The sequence below is a fragment of the Ovis canadensis genome, chromosome 1 (genome assembly GCF_042477335.2).
Source record: "Ovis canadensis isolate MfBH-ARS-UI-01 breed Bighorn chromosome 1, ARS-UI_OviCan_v2, whole genome shotgun sequence".
Classification (NCBI taxonomy): domain Eukaryota; kingdom Metazoa; phylum Chordata; class Mammalia; order Artiodactyla; family Bovidae; genus Ovis; species Ovis canadensis.
The window spans coordinates 196320297-196338117 of record NC_091245.1 but is presented as its reverse complement, the minus strand read 5'-3'; the positions used below and the strand labels follow the sequence as shown (position 1 = coordinate 196338117).

At 36.0% G+C, this 17821-nt stretch overlaps 1 protein-coding gene across 7 annotated transcripts in view; it reads right to left on the bottom strand.

Moving 5' to 3' along the window:
- The window catches only part of ATP13A3 (ATPase 13A3), an 81191-nt gene that overhangs the window by 18344 nt on the left and 45026 nt on the right, over positions 1–17821 (bottom strand). For 4 of the 7 annotated variants that reach the window (XM_069557177.1, XM_069557168.1, XM_069557216.1 and 1 more), the window contains 13 exons: positions 17353–17496; positions 16277–16430; positions 16060–16180; positions 11582–11706; positions 9476–9651; positions 8820–8942; positions 8662–8741; positions 7705–7747; positions 7507–7616; positions 7126–7222; positions 6137–6209; positions 4356–4533; positions 3247–3434 (listed from right to left, as the gene is read on the bottom strand). In XM_069557177.1, coding sequence (XP_069413278.1) covers positions 3247–3434; positions 4356–4533; positions 6137–6209; positions 7126–7222; positions 7507–7616; positions 7705–7747; positions 8662–8741; positions 8820–8942; positions 9476–9651; positions 11582–11706; positions 16060–16180; positions 16277–16430; positions 17353–17496 — 1612 coding nt within the window. Of the gene's footprint in view, positions 1–3246; positions 3435–4355; positions 4534–6136; positions 6210–7125; positions 7223–7506; positions 7617–7704; positions 7748–8661; positions 8742–8819; positions 8943–9475; positions 9652–11581; positions 11707–16059; positions 16181–16276; positions 16431–16753; positions 16772–17352; positions 17497–17821 lie in introns of all 7 variants that reach the window. The other 3 variants (XM_069557162.1, XM_069557206.1, XM_069557195.1) reach the window with 1 other exon arrangement.

Genomic DNA, 17821 nt, shown 5'->3' with positions numbered 1-17821 from the left:
TTCTCACACGTTACCAGAAAAAAAAAAATTTTTTTTTACTCAAGCTGAAACACTTCTTACATTTACCTCAACAATATTCTCAAATTCTCATCTGTCTTTCTCCTATAACCACTACCTTTGATCACACCTCTAAAAATCTGCCAAGATTTCCATCTGAAGGAGAAAATAAATAATTGAATCCTTCCTTGGTTTAGCCAGGGGAGAAAAAGAGGCACTGTTCAAAGGAATTTGACAAGGGTGGTAGATGGCTGGCAGATCTATATAATAACAAAAATGGAAAAAATGAATAAGAATTTCAACCAAGAATGAAAAAATCAGATGTTCATTTTGTAGAGGTGTGAGTTTCTAGGAGACTGTGCTCTCAGCTCCTGGAATCTCCTGGCACAGTCAGTGATTCCTTAGTAAATCCTATGAAGTGCAATGAATACTCTTCACCAGAAGACAGCTATCAAACTCTGTATTGGTGGTGATCGGTGGCTGAGAGAATATTCCACAAGTTAAAGGTTTAGATTCTGTTTCAGATACTGCCACAAGGCTATGTGAACATCAGCAAGTCATTCATAGTTAAATTTTTAGCTATAAAATGGGGATATGGTGAGGCTCCTATAGGAAAGAGAAGATTTATTATTCATATGTCCCAGCCTTAGCGTCACAAAATTGTTCTTAATACCGGTTCCTTTTGATGGAATATGGCATCAAAATAAGGCACCATAAAGGATTTCCTTCATATTTACGTTAGTAAGTAACGCAGAAACAAAAACCTATATGGAGTAAATAGATCCAAAATACTTGTCTATGGCTCTGACATATACCTCTTGCTCCTTCTTCAAAAATACCAACCAGGATCGTCTGACCTATAACCACAAATTTCAAGTCTTTTTATTCCTAATCCTTCCTTCCTTACCCAGTTACTTGTCTTTAAAAGGTCACCTTATCCTTCAGAGCCTCTAGGTATCTGCTCCAACCAATTCAGGCAAGGAAAAATCACACAGGCCTGAACAGGAAAGACACTGGCAAGTCAGTAATAATGCCTTCAAAAACTGAAAAATAACCTGGATTTCACAAGCAGTAAATTATAGGGATCAAAATTTTTAAAGTGTAGCAAAAACTGAAGCCAGATCCCAAGAAATCACATCTAGTTAAGAGAGAGTGTTAGAACTACATCCATGTGATCATGGTCCTTGAAATGACAGCACAGTCAAGCACGAAAATATAACTTGGCTGAACTAACATCAAAAATAGGTAACCAGACTGAAATTAGGCTTTTACTTAGAATCAAACTGAACCACTAGAAGTGAGCAAAAAACTCTATAAAGCCTTACATGCCTAAGATTAAGGTTAATGCTTGAAAAAAAAACACAAGATAGACTGAATATATTATACTGTTTAGATACCGAGAACAGCAAGTAGCAGGCTCCAGTGAAGACCTGTTTTCTGTATTCTAGAAAAGGAAAGGCTAATGTCCATTCTAGGAAAGCCTTAACCTTTCCCCTACTCTTCTGCATCTATATTTACACTTTACATTGTATATCACTTTATACAGTAATACTTATTTCTGTCATTTCTTACTTTCTTCTCTACTTTTCTTTCTTTACTTACCAGTATCAACTACATTCCAAGATCAGGGGACTTCAATCACAGACAGACACACAAGATGTGAAAATCAGCAAAGTATGTATTAATATATGTTGACTTTCCTGTTTCTATTACATTTTCCAGGAGGCATGTTTTATGACAGTATGCACTTCCATAACTACTGACAGAATGCACAAGCTGCTAACAGTAAGGACAAAGGTTTTGTGTCTACATTTCTACTAAAATATTATTTTTAACATACATTTTAAAAAAGAAGTATGGCCATCAACAATTGAGTTTATTTAAATCAATTTGAAGTTAAACGAGGAATACAAAATATTTAAGCCTTTAATTTTTTTTGGAATTTCCCATAATAATATAACAGATGCATTTGAAAATAGGCATCTAATATCTAATAGAGTGGACTTACTTAGATCTCTAAAATGAACTTTCCTGGTGTGACTGTCTTGCTTATTACCAACTAGTTTTGCTCTTTGATAGATGTTTTAGCTGCCCTTGGGCATGCTCAGTATTTCCTTGAAATTTTAAGATACCCAACTAAAGATAAAATATATCAACCTTAAGTTTGACAAGTTCATCTTATAATAACGTAACTTAAGTTATGAAGTTCTCTTAAAAAGTACAATGATAAACCTTCTATGCAAGGCCTTTTGTCCCCAATGGTTTTAATATGATTTTCAGTAATACAGTCTTCATTTGTTAAATAAGAAATATCAGCTCATTTTTTAAGGAAAAAAGTAGAAAACAAATTTCGATTATTGACATTTAAATTTTTGAACTCTCACCTGCTTAAAATATAAAGTAATAAAACCTGCCCTATGAACCAAAGGGTAGAAGTAAAGACTAAATAAGACAATGTATGTGAACATGCTTTGTAAACGCTACATGAGACAGAGATGTGCACAGTAATCCCTCCTATGAGACACCAAAAGCTGCGACCCAACACTGTGCCAATCAGAACACTGAGACTTCCTTACAGCAAGAGAATAATCACTATTCACCCCAAGATACTGCAAAAGTCTAAAGTCCTATGTGAAAAAAAAAAATTAACATTGTTTGATATATTTATTACTGCAGTTTCAATTTCTTAAAACCAGCAACTTACATAAGGTGATGATTTCTTTTCCCCCCAAAACCCTAACTGTGATCAATCAAAATGCTGTCTCTTACAGCCACGGGCAAACAAGTTTCCATAGGCACAAGCCTCCATTCTACTGGCCCCTTCTGCGGCAGATGCAACGCTGACAGAAATAGAGAACTCCAGGTGAATACTGGCTGAAACGGTGTCAAAAATGAGGAAAGAGCTGGTACTGTGCAGACCACCCAGAAGGAAAGTATAATACCCACTGTCCCAAGTGAGGAGCCTCTGTTCTTGCTTCTAATTCTAACTTTCCAATGGGCTATAAAAATAAAAGTTGGAGCCAGAGGAATAGGATGTGAAAACCAGGAATGTTTAGAAGTACTGACTTTAATTTTAAACCTAGGGTGGTAGCTATCATGAGAATAAAACAAGACCGTAAACATCTAAATCACTGGGTTCATTCTATTTGCGAAGATCTATTTATTTTGAAAGGACAGTTTTAACTCTACTCCTGCATTACTTTTGAAGAAGGGAATCAAGATGGAAATCACAGTAAATGCCAGACTTACAATTTTTGTAGCAAGGTTGCCTGAAGGGTTTTCCTTTTGAAAAGGCAATTGCCACTATGAGGTACTGAAAACTGGAGATAAAAAATACTGTGGTATTTTCATAATTTTCTATGTTATGTTTATCAGGATTGGTTTCATCATTCAAATGTGAAGAATTCCCGTCTGGGCTTCCTGTAGTATTAAAAGCACTACAACACACACAAAAAAACCCCTGTATTAGTAAACACAGTATCTATGTCCCAAAGGAAACCAATTTTTCTTTCTAGTCACATTTCAGTCAATTTTAAAAAATTAGAGGAAAGAAACTTCATTATATAATAAGACATTATTTTTAATAAACCCTTTCCCCACTCTTTGCATTTGCAAAGTACTTCTAGCATGGGGCTTCTCCAGTGGCGATAGTGGTGAAGAATCCGCCAGCCAATGCAGAAGCAGGTTTGATCCCTGGGTTAGGAAGATCCTCTTGAGGATCAAGTGGCAACCCACTCTAATATTCTTGCCTGGAGAATCCCATGGACAGAGAGCTTGGCAGGCTACAGTCCACAGGGTCCCAAAGAGCTGGACACAACTGAGTGACTGAGCATGCACTTTCAGCACAGTAAAGGTAAAGAGAGTTTATGTTTACCTATGTGTAATTAATTTTAAAAATGTTATAATTTGTGAACTGGAAAACATTCAGCTCGTAAACAAATGAAAGATCCACTTAATACTTTTACTCAAATTTTTTAAGTTTCAAAATACCATTTCCCAAAGTGAGGACAGAGAAGTTAGACACATAAATATTCTGAGTTTAGAAGAGACCCTAGTAATTAATTTCACTTTTCTCATTTTATACATAAGGAAAGCAAGGCTCAGTAGCAACTTAAGAAACTGGTCCGTCTGGGTCATGATTATTAGGACCTGGCTTGACCATCTTCCTACAGATAAAGTCAAATGCAGGTCAAATTATTTAAATGTGTAATCAAGCTACATGCAATTTTTACATAAATTTAAACATATTTTTACATGCATATACATTGCTGTTGTTGTTCAGTTGTTCTAAGTCATGTCTGACTCTTTGCAACCCCATACACTCTACACATTTTTTTTTAATGGATTGACCAACTTACTATGAATATGGATGTGATTCTTTATACCAAGTCTGTTGCTTGACCCAAAAGAAACCCAAAGACTGAAATCCAATGGAAATGATAATCTGAGACAAAACGGAGAAGAGAAGGGCTCCAGATATAAGACCTGAAGGTGGTCTTTGTGCCACAAGTTCCTTCCAGGCAGGATTTAAACTCACTACATTGAAGAGAAAGAGAGGAAAGGTTTGTAACTAAATTAATTTGTCATTATAAAATACATAATCAGATTCATTTAGGAACTTAGAAAAACTATTTTTCTCTAACAAATCTGTAACATGAAAAACCTCCAAAAACCAAGCCAGATGCCATATATGTTTAAGTAATCTGTAAAAGTGAACAATTTAAGCTTTTTCAAGAAATGGCTTAGGAGTACTTTTTAGTCTACCAAAATTCAAAGGAAACACTAGTACAAGTAAAAAGCATACTAAGTATAAGCACATATCATCACCACCCTTATATGTTTAACTAAGAATTTATTTCTGAATCTTTAATTGTAAAGCTACAGTTAAAAAAATACACATTTCTTCCTCCTAAGAAGACATTAACAAAGGTTTGAAACTATATAAACATAACAGTAACATTAAAAACAGACTTTGATCACTTATTAAGGTGGTGGCTACCAAGTTTCTCCACCGTAATATTTCTATTTTTCTCTTTGCAATTAATAAGTAATTTGTAGAAAGATACTAAGACTGTGTAAAAAATCCTGTTTCTTATTGACTTCCATTCACTTAGTTTTAGCATTCACTAAAGACTGACAAATTCAGTGGTTCACAACCAAAGTATGACCCCTAGAGAACATTTCACAATGTCTGGAGATATTTTTGGGTGTCACAAATGGGAGAGTGCTACTGGCATCGAGGCAGTAGAGGTCAGAGATACTGTAACCTGAAACACAGGATAGCATCCCCACAACGAAAAGTTCTTCTAAAATGTCAGGAAGACCAGGGTCTTTCCACTGGATAAGCCAATCGTTCCTTCTATATTGTTAGTTAGCACTTTACTATAAGGAAGAGCTTTCCCTTCTCTCCCAATTACTTATTTAAACAGATCATATCTCATTACCATCATTATTTATTTTGATGTTAACATCACCAATACTGAAACAAACCAACACCTTGTCTCCTTATATGATGTACTCAGGAGGACACAGCATCACTTCTTTGATATTCCTGCCAAGAATGCATAGCCTGAGTCTAGTGAGAATACATCAGACAAACCCATATAACTGATTATCTTCTTTCATAAATGTCAACATCAAGAAGTCCCCCGCAAAAGGCTGAACGTAGTATTCCGAATTAAAGATGACAAAATAGATATAACTAAATGAAGTTTGTGAGCTTGGACTAGATCCTGGGCCAAGAGACTAGGGGGAAAAATGGGTTTAAGGGTTATTTTGGGGACACATGACAAGACTTGAATACAGGTATGGATTAGGTAATATTGTATCAATGTTAAATTTCTTAGTCTTTTTAACTGTGTTTAGCTGGACAAGAGAATGACTTTGGGGCAATATATACTAAAACATTCAAAGGCAAAGGGGCATGATAATGTTAACATATTCTCAAATATTTCAGAAAAAAATAGAGAAAGAAAAAAAAAATGGGACAAAATATAAACAATCAGAAATAAAAGAACCTTACATAGAAAATGAAAAGATGTGCACTGTGTTATAATTGTTCATGTAAATTTACCAAAGTTTAATAAGCCACATCAGAATTTCCTATGCTTTAAAAACAGTAACAAAACAAAATACTTACTTGTAAAAACTACTACCAAAATGATTGCCAGATCAATGAAGAGAAACTGGAAGTCTCCCAGGTTACTTAAGATCTAGAGAAGGAATTTTTTTTTTTAATAGTTACAGTTCAGGAACTATTCTTATAGTACCACTTTTATACTATTTTCCCCCTGCTTTTATTAGCTTTTTCCTCCTTGGTTTTAATTTTTCCCCCCAATAACGACAACTTCAAAAATGACACTTGGCCTGCTTAAAAATTAAACACATTTGCTTTTAAATTAGTGAAACAGAACATATTTACAATTTAATATATTAGTATAAAAGGTAGCTTCTAAAAATCCATTCAATAAAAACCTTTAAAAGTTTTTTGGCAAAAAGAAAGCACAGACTTCTACCCACAATATTCAACATTCTTGAAAATTAATATTTTGAAGCTTTCTTAATATCCAACACCATCCCTCCTGGTATTTTCCACATATGGTAAAAAGGGATAGTTTCACAGACTCCTTGGCATCTCACCAATGTTCACTCAGAGAAAAATCTAAAGTGAGATCACTTCAACCACAAAATCCATGGCATACCTAGGGACATCACTTATTTATACAAGTCCTAAAAGTACATCTGAAACATCTTCTCTCATTCTGGCCTTTCCTTATAAATGTATAGCAAAGTTAACTGCAATTCTAAAATATGTCACAGCTTGACATTTTGAAGAGTTCTGAAAAAAAAAATGTCCAATCTGTGCTAAAGGCAAAAAAAGAATACAGTTATCTTTTATTCACAAGGCTGAAGCCACAGCTGTTGGCCTTAAAGAAAATGTTATTCCAGATTAACGAGATTTTCAATTTGCTACTCAAAATTCAGCAAACTAAAGGAAAATTTATAGGTGCTAGTTATTTAAGTTTCACAATTAATGAATATATTCAAACTGAAACATATATGCCCAATATTTTTAATTTAAATGTCTTAACACTAAGTACCATCTCTGTTGGCAATGTCAGTACTCACAGAATACAGCAGAGTAACACTGAAGTACTGTATAATGCTGTACAAAGCCATGAATTTAAATACACAGAAGGAAGTCATTAAAGCTGCACGGCCTTCCCTGTGAAAACAAATGTTGGCATGTGAATAGAAGTATTCTAAATGCCTCCTCCAAACCACAATTATATCTTGACAGATGAACATCAACATTCAAGTTACAACAATGTACTTTTTTGCCAAAAAGAACTAAGCCAAAGCAGAACTGGAAGAAATGAGGAGTAGCAATCAATCTGTTGCTAAAGCATTACAGATCAAGTGCACTAACACACCATTAAAACAAATTCATATTACTTCCTATGACCTTTTTTTCTGGATTAATAGAGCAAGATTTCTAATGTATACTACCTGATCAGGTTTGGCACACAGGAAATACTAGGAGTTTTGGAGGTAAAGGGAGATGCCACTGAAGCCTCGAGCTCTGATAAGGAAATGCCTCCATGTGCCCTCTTCAGAGCCTAATGGATTAAAGAAGAAAATTCTTTTGAGTCTTGGGTACTTGATTTAGCCAGAGAAAGAACTGTAAATCACAAAGTCTATACTTACACCACAATCATTTGCACCATCACCGCACATCCCAACATAGTAACTAAGAAACAAAAATTATGTTACGATTTTTATTAATTTCTTAAAATATACAACTTTTAAGATTTCCTCCAGTATAGTACTAGGAAGAGTTAACAAACTAAGATTCCCCTAGTGCTAACTAATGAATCTTTTCATTATAATGACCACGGGCATGTTACTCTGCAAATAGCACCAGCCTACAACTCAAATGACTTGGGTCACTGTTCTATTTCTATCACATGGATATCTCAACTGCCTAATCTTTAGCACAAAGGACTCAGGCCAGCCTAGTCTTTGGTATTTACTTTTAAGGCTATCAGTAAAGATTTCTCCTTTAAAAACTTGAAAACATCATTATTTACTAAAACTGTAACATTACTTCTATCAAGCTGAGTGAATTAACTCTACCTCATGGATATCACCTAGAAGAGGAATGGTGGATATGTACTTTAAATAAATAAGCACTTGTTGGTTGCCTAATCACTAAGTCATGTCCAACTCTTCTGGGACCCCATGGACTATAGCCCACCAGGCTCCTCTGTCCATGGAATTGTCCAAGCAAGAATACTAGAGTGGGTTGCCATTTCCTCCTCCAGGGGATCTTCCCGACCCAGGAAGAGAACCCCGGTCTTCTGCTTTGGAGGCAGATTCTTTACCACTGAGCCACCAGGAAGTCTCTTTTAAAGAGGCTTAGCTGTCTTAGAGTTGACACATTTATATACATGAAATATTAGTTACTTTTCTGGTTTTGAAAACAGAACTGCAATTCATAAGTATTAAACAAAAACAGGAAAACCCCTGGAAGTTCTGTGATTAGGATTCAGAGCTTCCACTGCAGGGAACACGGGTTGGATCCCCAGTCGGGGAACTAGGATCTTGCATACCATGCGGTGTGGCCACCAAAACAAAACAAAACCAAGACCCACCAATACTTACTCTACATTTTGCAATGCTTCTACTAACTGGGTCTTCTGATCAGGTGCCATACGAGCAAACACAGTGCCATGCAGCATCAACTGGAAAAAACATGAATTTCTTTAAAATACTGTTTGCCATATGTTCATATAAAAACATACATAACCCAAATCACTAACCTTAGGAACAAGGTCTTGAAAATGCTCCAAAATCACTGAAAATGATTTTCCATTCATTGCAAAGTGATAACGAGTCACCTGAAGATCCTCTAAGTTATCATGGACCAATTTAATTGGAATAGCCTGTGTATAAGACATTCAGAACAGTATTTAGGCAGCCAGATCAAGTAAAAGAATCCTATTTTGAATATATTTGACCCAAAACTAAATTTTTTCATTTGATGTTTCATATAAAATGCTGTGTTAAACATTTATTGAATGTTAAAGAAAATTCAATTTTAAGATAATCCATCCATATTATTATTTAGAGAGTAACACTTAAGGAAGTCTAAATATCAGCTTCAATTTGAAATGATCCATGAGCCAAATATTATGGACCATCTGCACCATTTATCACTACTTTTAAAATAAGATAAATACTTGGGATTCTTATAGTATAAAACTGTGCTTCTCAACTTTGGCTAAAAACATCAAAATTGAAACACTGAGATACTGCATCTGGCCTCATTCTAGTGAATCCAAGTCTCTGAGGAGAGGGCTCAGGCTTTTGTTTTGTTAACTTTTTGTTTTGTTGAGTTTTAATGCACCACTTTTTATTATTTCAGAATAAATTAAAATAAGCAAGCGTCAAAAAAGAAAACTCTACTTGACATTACCTCCGGGTCAATTGCTGATGAATCATTACTCTGTGTTATGGTGTCTGCATAATGCCAGTTTATCTTGGCAACTTTCCCATCCTTTGGAGGTAATGCTTCAGCAATAATAACTTTATCCTGAGGTAGTATCATTCCACAGTCTCTGGCTACAGAGACGGCAGTCAACATGTTGTCACCTAATTTTCAAAACATTGAAAATACATTAACATTAAAATGAAAACATAAATGTATTACACAATAAGTATTTACTGAGAATCTACTACAGTCCCCATAAGTGGGCTGGGCAAAATGAAGTTAATGTATAGTCCTTACTCTTGGAATTTAAAAGTTATCCTGGAGCTAAAAGTTAATCAGGACATATATATCAAAGGAAGCCTCAAATCAAAAGAAGATAGATACTAAATAGTCAGAACATTCTCACCCACAACTGTTAAAGTCAAATACATTCTCAACCCTTGTGAGTCATGCACTAGGGGTACCCATTGAACGCTTGGCACCGCTGCTGCTGCTAAATCGCTTCAGTCGTGTCCGACTCTGTGCGACCCCATAGACAGCAGCCCACTAGGCTCCTCTGTCCCTGGGATTCTCCAGGCAAGAATACTGGAGTGGGTTGCCATTTCCTTCTCCAATGCATGAAAGTGAAAAGTGAAAGTGAAGTCGCTCAGTCGTGCCCGACTCTTAGCGACCCCATGGACTGCAGCCTACCAGGCTCCTCCGTCCACGGGATTTTCCAGGCAAGAGTACTGGAGTGGGGTGCCATTGCCTTCTCCGAATGCTTGGCACAGTGCTCAATAAATATTGTTGAAATAACCAAGGAGTGACTGGTAATCTATACAAGAATATGAGCACAACATCAAGAAAAAAGTGAATTACAAAGGCAAGATTACACACACACACACACAAACAACAACAACAAAAAAAGCAAAGTAACAAGTATACAATCTTTATAAAACATAAAGAGAAGCAAGACAGACAACTTCTCAGTCATGAGAGGAAAGTATTAAAGACACTGTTAAAGACAAGATCAAGGCGGAAAATACAAATGTACAGGAGAAGCAGGCAAGGTTTGGGGAGCCCACTGCTACCAGAACAGAGGTACTATTGTCTCCTCTTCCCTTAATCCTGCCCACTGTTTCCAAGCATGTCTTCCTGTGACCTGACAGATCCTCTTGGGACACACCATATTCTGTCATGGCAGGACAACAAGCACAAGCAATACAGATAGAAAGAGCTTTGAAGCAAAGTCACTAGAACCAAGAATTGCTGTGACGCTAATAAATTTGGTTACTTAAGCTATCTGGAATCAGATGGACCTCAGAGTTCCTAAACATAAAAACATACACAGATCTTCTCTATAAGTCTCTTACTGAACACATAAATGTTATAAAGTAAATGCCTTAAATCTGATTTTTTGCTAAGAAAACTTTAGAGCTGCCACAATTTCATACAGCTAAGAAATGGTAATTATCTAATATTATCAACAGTGTTAAGACCAAGAGAATCCTTTGAATGCAGTAGTCAAGAAAGAAACCAAAAAATGGCTCTTTTCACTATTACACATTCAAACAATAATAAATGTACTATTCTATACATAAAAATATAATTTAACCAATCACTTCCGATGTATCTGGTGGCACAGTTCTAAAAATTATAGACAATCCCAAAATACGTCAATCATATTCTTCATCCTCAAAAATCTTATATTCTAGTAGAGAAAACAAATCTACAAATAACACAAGCAAAGGAAAATAACTGCTATAAGAAACATGATTAGAGAGAGATAACAAAAAAGAGCACAGCTAAATATTTATAGTATGTCCTTCACTAGTTTATTATACTTATTATAAACAGATCTAAAGGATTTCCAAAGTGTATTGTGAAGTTGTCCCCTGTCTTAGAAAAGTATTCAGAGCTGAAAACAGGGCAACGTAGGATGGAGCTACTCTATGACAAATTTAATTACTTGACTGATACTAATGCAGTATTAGATGGAATTATACAGTGGTAAGTAGGCTTTTGTAATGCACTGATCATTCCTTGATGCTGGATAACGTGAGCTCTAAGAGCCACACTCAGCTTTTCCGTGCGTCCTTTACAAAGTCTAACCTGTGACCATGACAGTGCGAATGCTGGCTCTATGCAAATCTTCAAGTACTGCGGGGGTTTCTCGCTTTAATTTGTTCTGCATTATTATTAATCCCATAAAATCCATGTTGTTCTCAATGGCATCTCTGCAGAAAAAGAAATTTTAACATAATGATTTAGTCAACAGAACAAGCATTTGTTCACTTTGTTGATAAGGCAATTTAAAATAGCCATCAATTATAAATTAAAAACATTTTATATGCTAAATAAATGTATAAGTTTATGAGTTCAACCTCAAAAAGTTTAAATCTGAAAAAGTAATTCCCAAGAAACACATTTTGAAATTAAGTTTTACCCTTTGAAACATGGGTTTATAAAGATTCTTAGGAAATGTATATCTTTGTAATAAGACACAGAACTCTTCTAGTACTAACGAATATTCATCTTGTATCCTACCTACAAACTGAATAAACATAAAATATATCTATTCCTTACTGTCCTCCCACACAACATACTCTAATTTAAATGTTAAGAGAAAAGGAAAAAACTGTACCACAGGCACATTCAACAGTTATACTGAATTCGCTATCAAGTCTTTGAGGAATTTTATAAAACTCTTGATCAAAATCTTGATCTTGGAAGTGCGATGCAAAAAGTATTAGCAGTCCAACAATGAGATCTATTCAGGACTCAGAGATGGGTTTTCTACAATGTTCATTTTCAGTAGTTAACAAGATGCTGTTCCTTCAAAGAGGTGATTATCTACTATGCACCAAGTACCACACAAGTCACTGGAAGGTCAAAGATGAAAAGCCATGATCTCTAAACTTCCCTGTAGCTCAGACAGTAAAGAATCCTCCTGCAATGCAGACCTGGTTTCAATCCCTGGGTCGGGAGGATCCTCTAGAGAAGGCAATGACAACCCACTCCAGTATTCTTGCTTGGAGAATCCCATGGACAAAGGAGCCTGGCAGGCTACAGTCCATGGGGTCACAAAGAGTCAGCCACAACTGAGTTACTAACACTACTCCTCCTCCTCCTCTCAAGACCCTTTTGTGGGGAAACAGACATGCAAGCAAAGAGACCACACAAAAATAATATGTGCTTCAGTACTGTAACGGAGAAGTCTGTTCAGCGATAGCAGCATTCTTAAACTAAAGCTATCGAAATCCTATTACATTGAAGAGAAATACTCTCTTCAATGGAGAAAGCAGGGCTTGAAATTAGGGACCAAAATTTCAGACTTGTATTAACCAAGTGGTTTTTCTACACAAAATTAAACTATAAGAGTGCTTAAGTAAACAGCAACTAAGTCTAAACACCTTTAAAATTATATATTTATACAATGGGTGGTAAAGATATTAGAGAATTAGAAAACTTTATACAAATGATACTGCTGGAGGTAAGAGGAGAAGTCAGTCTTGAAAATGCATTTCAAAGCACAAAGCTGTACCAGTGTAAAACTACTGGGTCAAAGCTCTGTAACCATTTTCCTGTACTGGTTTCTGCCTGCAGCCAGTTTCCTAACTCTCCTATGAGTGATGCCGGTCATAGAAATCTTGCCCTCTAATTAATGAAGAGTATAATAATCAATTCAAGATACACAGGTTCAAGCTATAAGAGAAATGCCAAAACCTGTTCCCACAGGTAGAATGGAAACACGGAGAAGATCTTAATTGAAAGATGAGGAAGGGAAGCAGAGAGAGAGAAGAGTTGACAGGGAGGGTAGTGTATCCTTGGCAGATGGAACAGTTGGTCCAAGGCTGGAAGGTTGCCTGAAAGACAGGCTCAAGAACCAGAGGCAACTCAATTCTCAGTTTTCAAGGTCTGGGAGGAGGAGTGGCAAAAGGCAAAGCTATAAAAAAGGCAACTCTAATGTACCCTTCGTAGGAATTAGGATACAGTATTTTACATGTGTGGCTCCTAATCACAAATATGCCTCAAACCATTTGATTACTGCTGCGTTTTTAATGTCCCTTCTTAGGCCAAATCCCCCCCCCAATATTCTGTTTTAATGGGTAGAATTCCTAAAGTTCCTTTTCCTTTCAGTTATTATTTAGCTAACCACTCCACTCCCTTAATTTTCATCCAGAAAAATGGGATTGCACTATAAACACTGCACTTCACTTTTCATTTAATGAGCTCAGAATAATTAAAAGAAGTATTGATACTTCATAATTTAACCACTATCATATTTATGATATTTACCCTATTTTAACTTGAATCTTATCTCACATAGATATATTTCTCTCAGCTGAATTCCTTGGACTGTACATGGTGGGTCAAATTGCATAAGTAAACTTAGATTTTAATAGGTATTATGCAAGTTCTTTATGAATTTACAATTGTTCAGCAGCAATACTTTTTTTCAGCTTTTATTTTAATTTAAATTTATTTATTTTAATTAGAGGCTAATTACTTTACAATATTGTATTGGTTTTGCCATACATCAACATGAATCCACCACAGGTATACACGTGTTCCCCATCCCGAACCCCCTCTCCCACCTCCCTCCCCATACCATCCCTCTGGGTCATCCCAATGCACCAGCCCAGAGCATCCTGTATCCTGCATAGAACCTAGCTAGCGATTTGTTTCTTACATGATATTATACATGTTTCAATGCCATTCTCCCAAATCATCCCACCCTCTCCCTCTCCCACAGAGTCCAAAAGACTGTTCTATACATCTGTGTCTCTTTTGCTGTCTCTCATACAGGGTTATCGTTACCATCTTTCTAAATTCCATATATATGCGTTAGTATACTGTATTGGTGTTTTTCTTTCTGATTTACTTCACTCTGTATAATCGGCTCCAGTTTCATCCACCTCATTAGAACTGATTCAAATGTATTCTTTTTAATGGCTGAGTAATACTCCATTGTGTATATGTAACACAGCTTTCTTATCCATTCATCTGCTGATGGACATCTAGGTTGCTTCCATGTCCTGGCTATTATAAACAGTGCTGTGATGAACATTGGGGTACACGTGTCTCTTTCAATTCTGATTTCCTCAGTGTGTATGCCCAGCAGTGGGATTGCTGGGTCATAAGGCAGTTCTATTTCCAGTTTTTTAAGGAATCTCCACACTGTTCTCCATAGTGGCTGTACTAGTTTGCATTCCCACCAACAGTGTAAGAGGGTTCCCTTTTCTCCACACCCTCTCCAGCATTTATTGCTTATAGACTTTTGGATCGCAGCCATTCTGACTGGCGTGAAATGGTACCTCATTGTGGTTTTGATTTGCATTTCTCTGATAATGAGTGATGTTGAGCATCTTTTAATGTGTTTGTTAGCCATCTGTATGTCTTCTTTGGAGAATTTTTGTTAAAATTTTCTCAAGCCTTTGCTAACATTTGATATCATCAATCTTTTGCATTTTGTAAACTTTAAGAAAAAACCCTGGTTATGGTTTAATTCTGCAGCTCCCCCAAAACTGAAGTGTCTCATCATTTTCATGTGTTCAGTGGCCACTTATACATCCTTTTCTGATAATTATCTGTTATCATTTACCCTTCTAAAAAAATTAAGTATGTGTTTCATTATTTCTTTCCTGATTTATATTCCTCTGAAAGGTGATGGGGAGCCACTTATTATAAGAATTCCAGGTAGAAGACTGGTATTAGATTTGAATGTTAAAGACTTCTCAGTGGACAGAGTGTGGTACACAGATTAGACAAAGGGAAAAGTGGAGAAAAGAGCTAAGTCTCTGAATGAGAGACAATGACAGTGGGGATGTGAAGAGAAAAGTCTATTTGATAGGCAGAATTAGCAGGAGAGCCAATAAATCTTACTTTCTGCTTTGAAACGCTAGGTCCACCATGAAATATTCCTAACCAAACGTGTTATTTTCAAAAGGTCAGGCTAGATCAGTCTTACTATAACAGGACAATCCTTGAATGTGACACATAGCTGTAATTGGAGGTAAATGTGATGTTGGTAATGGCCATCTAACCTTTGGCGGTGAGGGTGGAAGGTGTATTTATTGTGACTCATGATACTCTGATCAAATGAGCACTTGGTTTCAACTACTAGGCAAAAGCAAGTATGGGTGACCCTTGAATAATATGAGTTTGAACTGTGTGAGTCCACTTACACATGGATGTTTTTCAATAAATACTATTAGTACTACAAGATCCACAGTTGAATCTGCATGGCAGGTCCAGGAGCCAATCCCCTATAGATACCAAGGAATAACTGTAGATCACTGGAAAATAAACTTCCGTAGAATGTTTACCAAAAACATAATTATGTTCCTCGAACATGCCCAACACATAGCAGGCACTCAATAAACATTTAAAAAATTAATTAAAAATGGTTCCAGGGAGTTGTACTTTTATCTCAATTGCCTAAAACATTGAATTATGCTATACATTTGCACATATCCAATAATCATTTACTTAATAATAAATTGAATATAAATGATTGCACAAGACTTTCATAAACATAAATGATGCCTTATTGGAAACTGTAGGCAAAACCATTCATCAACGTGTACCTGCCAACATTCTGCACTTTGTGCCATGTCAGTTTTGACTCCAATTTTCTGTGTGCAAGAGCAATCACACGGAAGCCCTGTTTGGTGTAATCTTCCAAAACTTTTTCAAAATCACCAGGAACTTTTAAAAAAGAGAAAATGAAGGTCATTGTTAGAACTGTGATTACCAGCTTACACAAATATCAGAATTTCACTCAAAGCCTTGCTGCTTCCTTACCAGTTTCAGGCTTACAAAGACCAGCGATGACTTCTGGTGCCCCTTTCATGTAGGCATCCATCTTTCTGTCCCCGAGCACCCTGGCCACCACACACATACGTTGCAAAGCAGAGGAAAATGGGAACTGGCGGACAATTCCTATCTCATAAACAGCCTACAGAATTTCAAAAGATGCACAAACCATTATTTTTCAAAGAATTAAAACAGATATACCAGTATATTTCAGTTCAGTTCAGTTCAGTCGCTCAGTTGTGTCCAACTCTTTGAGACCCCATGAATTGCAGCACGCCAGGCCTCCCTGTCCATCACCAACACCTGGAGTTCACTCAAAGTCACGTCCATCGAGTCGGTGATGCCATCCAGCCATCTCATCCTCTGTCTCCTCCAATCCCTCCCAGAATCATTACTATACCTCAATTAAAAAAAAAAATTTTTTTTAAGATATACTTAGGTAATGAGTAAACATTCTTCACTTACTGGAAGTTCAAACAGCTCCTAAAAAGAAAAGAAGACAAAAAGAATAAAGTAAAAGTACAGATTAAGTCAATTAACACACTCAAGCGAAAAAAAAAAATTTAACTGCATATCCACAAATTTATTTGGAAAATAACACAGAATTTTTAATATTTCAAAGTCAGGTTTTAAGATTGCTTCTCTACCAGCTCCCATTTCTTAAAAAAGAAAAGTTTATTCTTGAGTATTTCAAAATACTCTGCTATCCTAGGAATATTAACATATTAAGTTCTTAAACGAACTAAGAGGTATATATTTAAAAATTAACCTAAAAATAAAGGCTTCCACATATTCTTTTTATTAAATCCTAGGAATACGATGCAAACTAAAAGTCTTAACCACCATGCATCTAAATCACAAGGCTCCAAGCTGCTTGGTAAGTAGGAAAGAAAGGAATAGCACTGAGAATTAAATCTCAATGTTTTCCATGGAATGCCTCCAACACACCAGGCATAGTTCCTGATAAATGCAGTAAAGATATTCATATCTGCATTAGAGTTTTTAAAAGGACATGTGATCCCATCTTCAAGCAATATTTTAAAATGAAGAGAAAATGTAAGCACCAGAAGAATTATCAGGCAGTTCCATACCATTTCTTGGTTTCCTGCAGGTGCAGATTCAGGAAGCAGCTGTTTTGGAGGACGAACCACAGTTGGCATAATTCGATTATGAAGTGCTGTTTCTTCTTCAGTTGCTTCTTCCAGAATCTGAAAGGAAAATAATCAACACACTGATTCATGAAACTCATAAATTCAACTCACTGGTTCCATTTTAAAATAAAACGTTATGGCTATCCTCAGTTAAGGTTTTTTTGTTTTGTTTTGTTTTGTTTTTAAGTAAAACAAAGTATAAATAAAGCTAGTTTTAAAGTTCTAGTAACCTGTGGGAGAGGGGAGGCAGAGGTTAGTAAAGAAATAGAGAAAAACTTCTAATATTGTGCCTATAACCAATTAAGTCTAGAGACTAGTTCTGTAAAATACAGAACGTCCCTGCAGTTTCAAAAATTTTTAGTCTATCATCCAGAGATTCCCT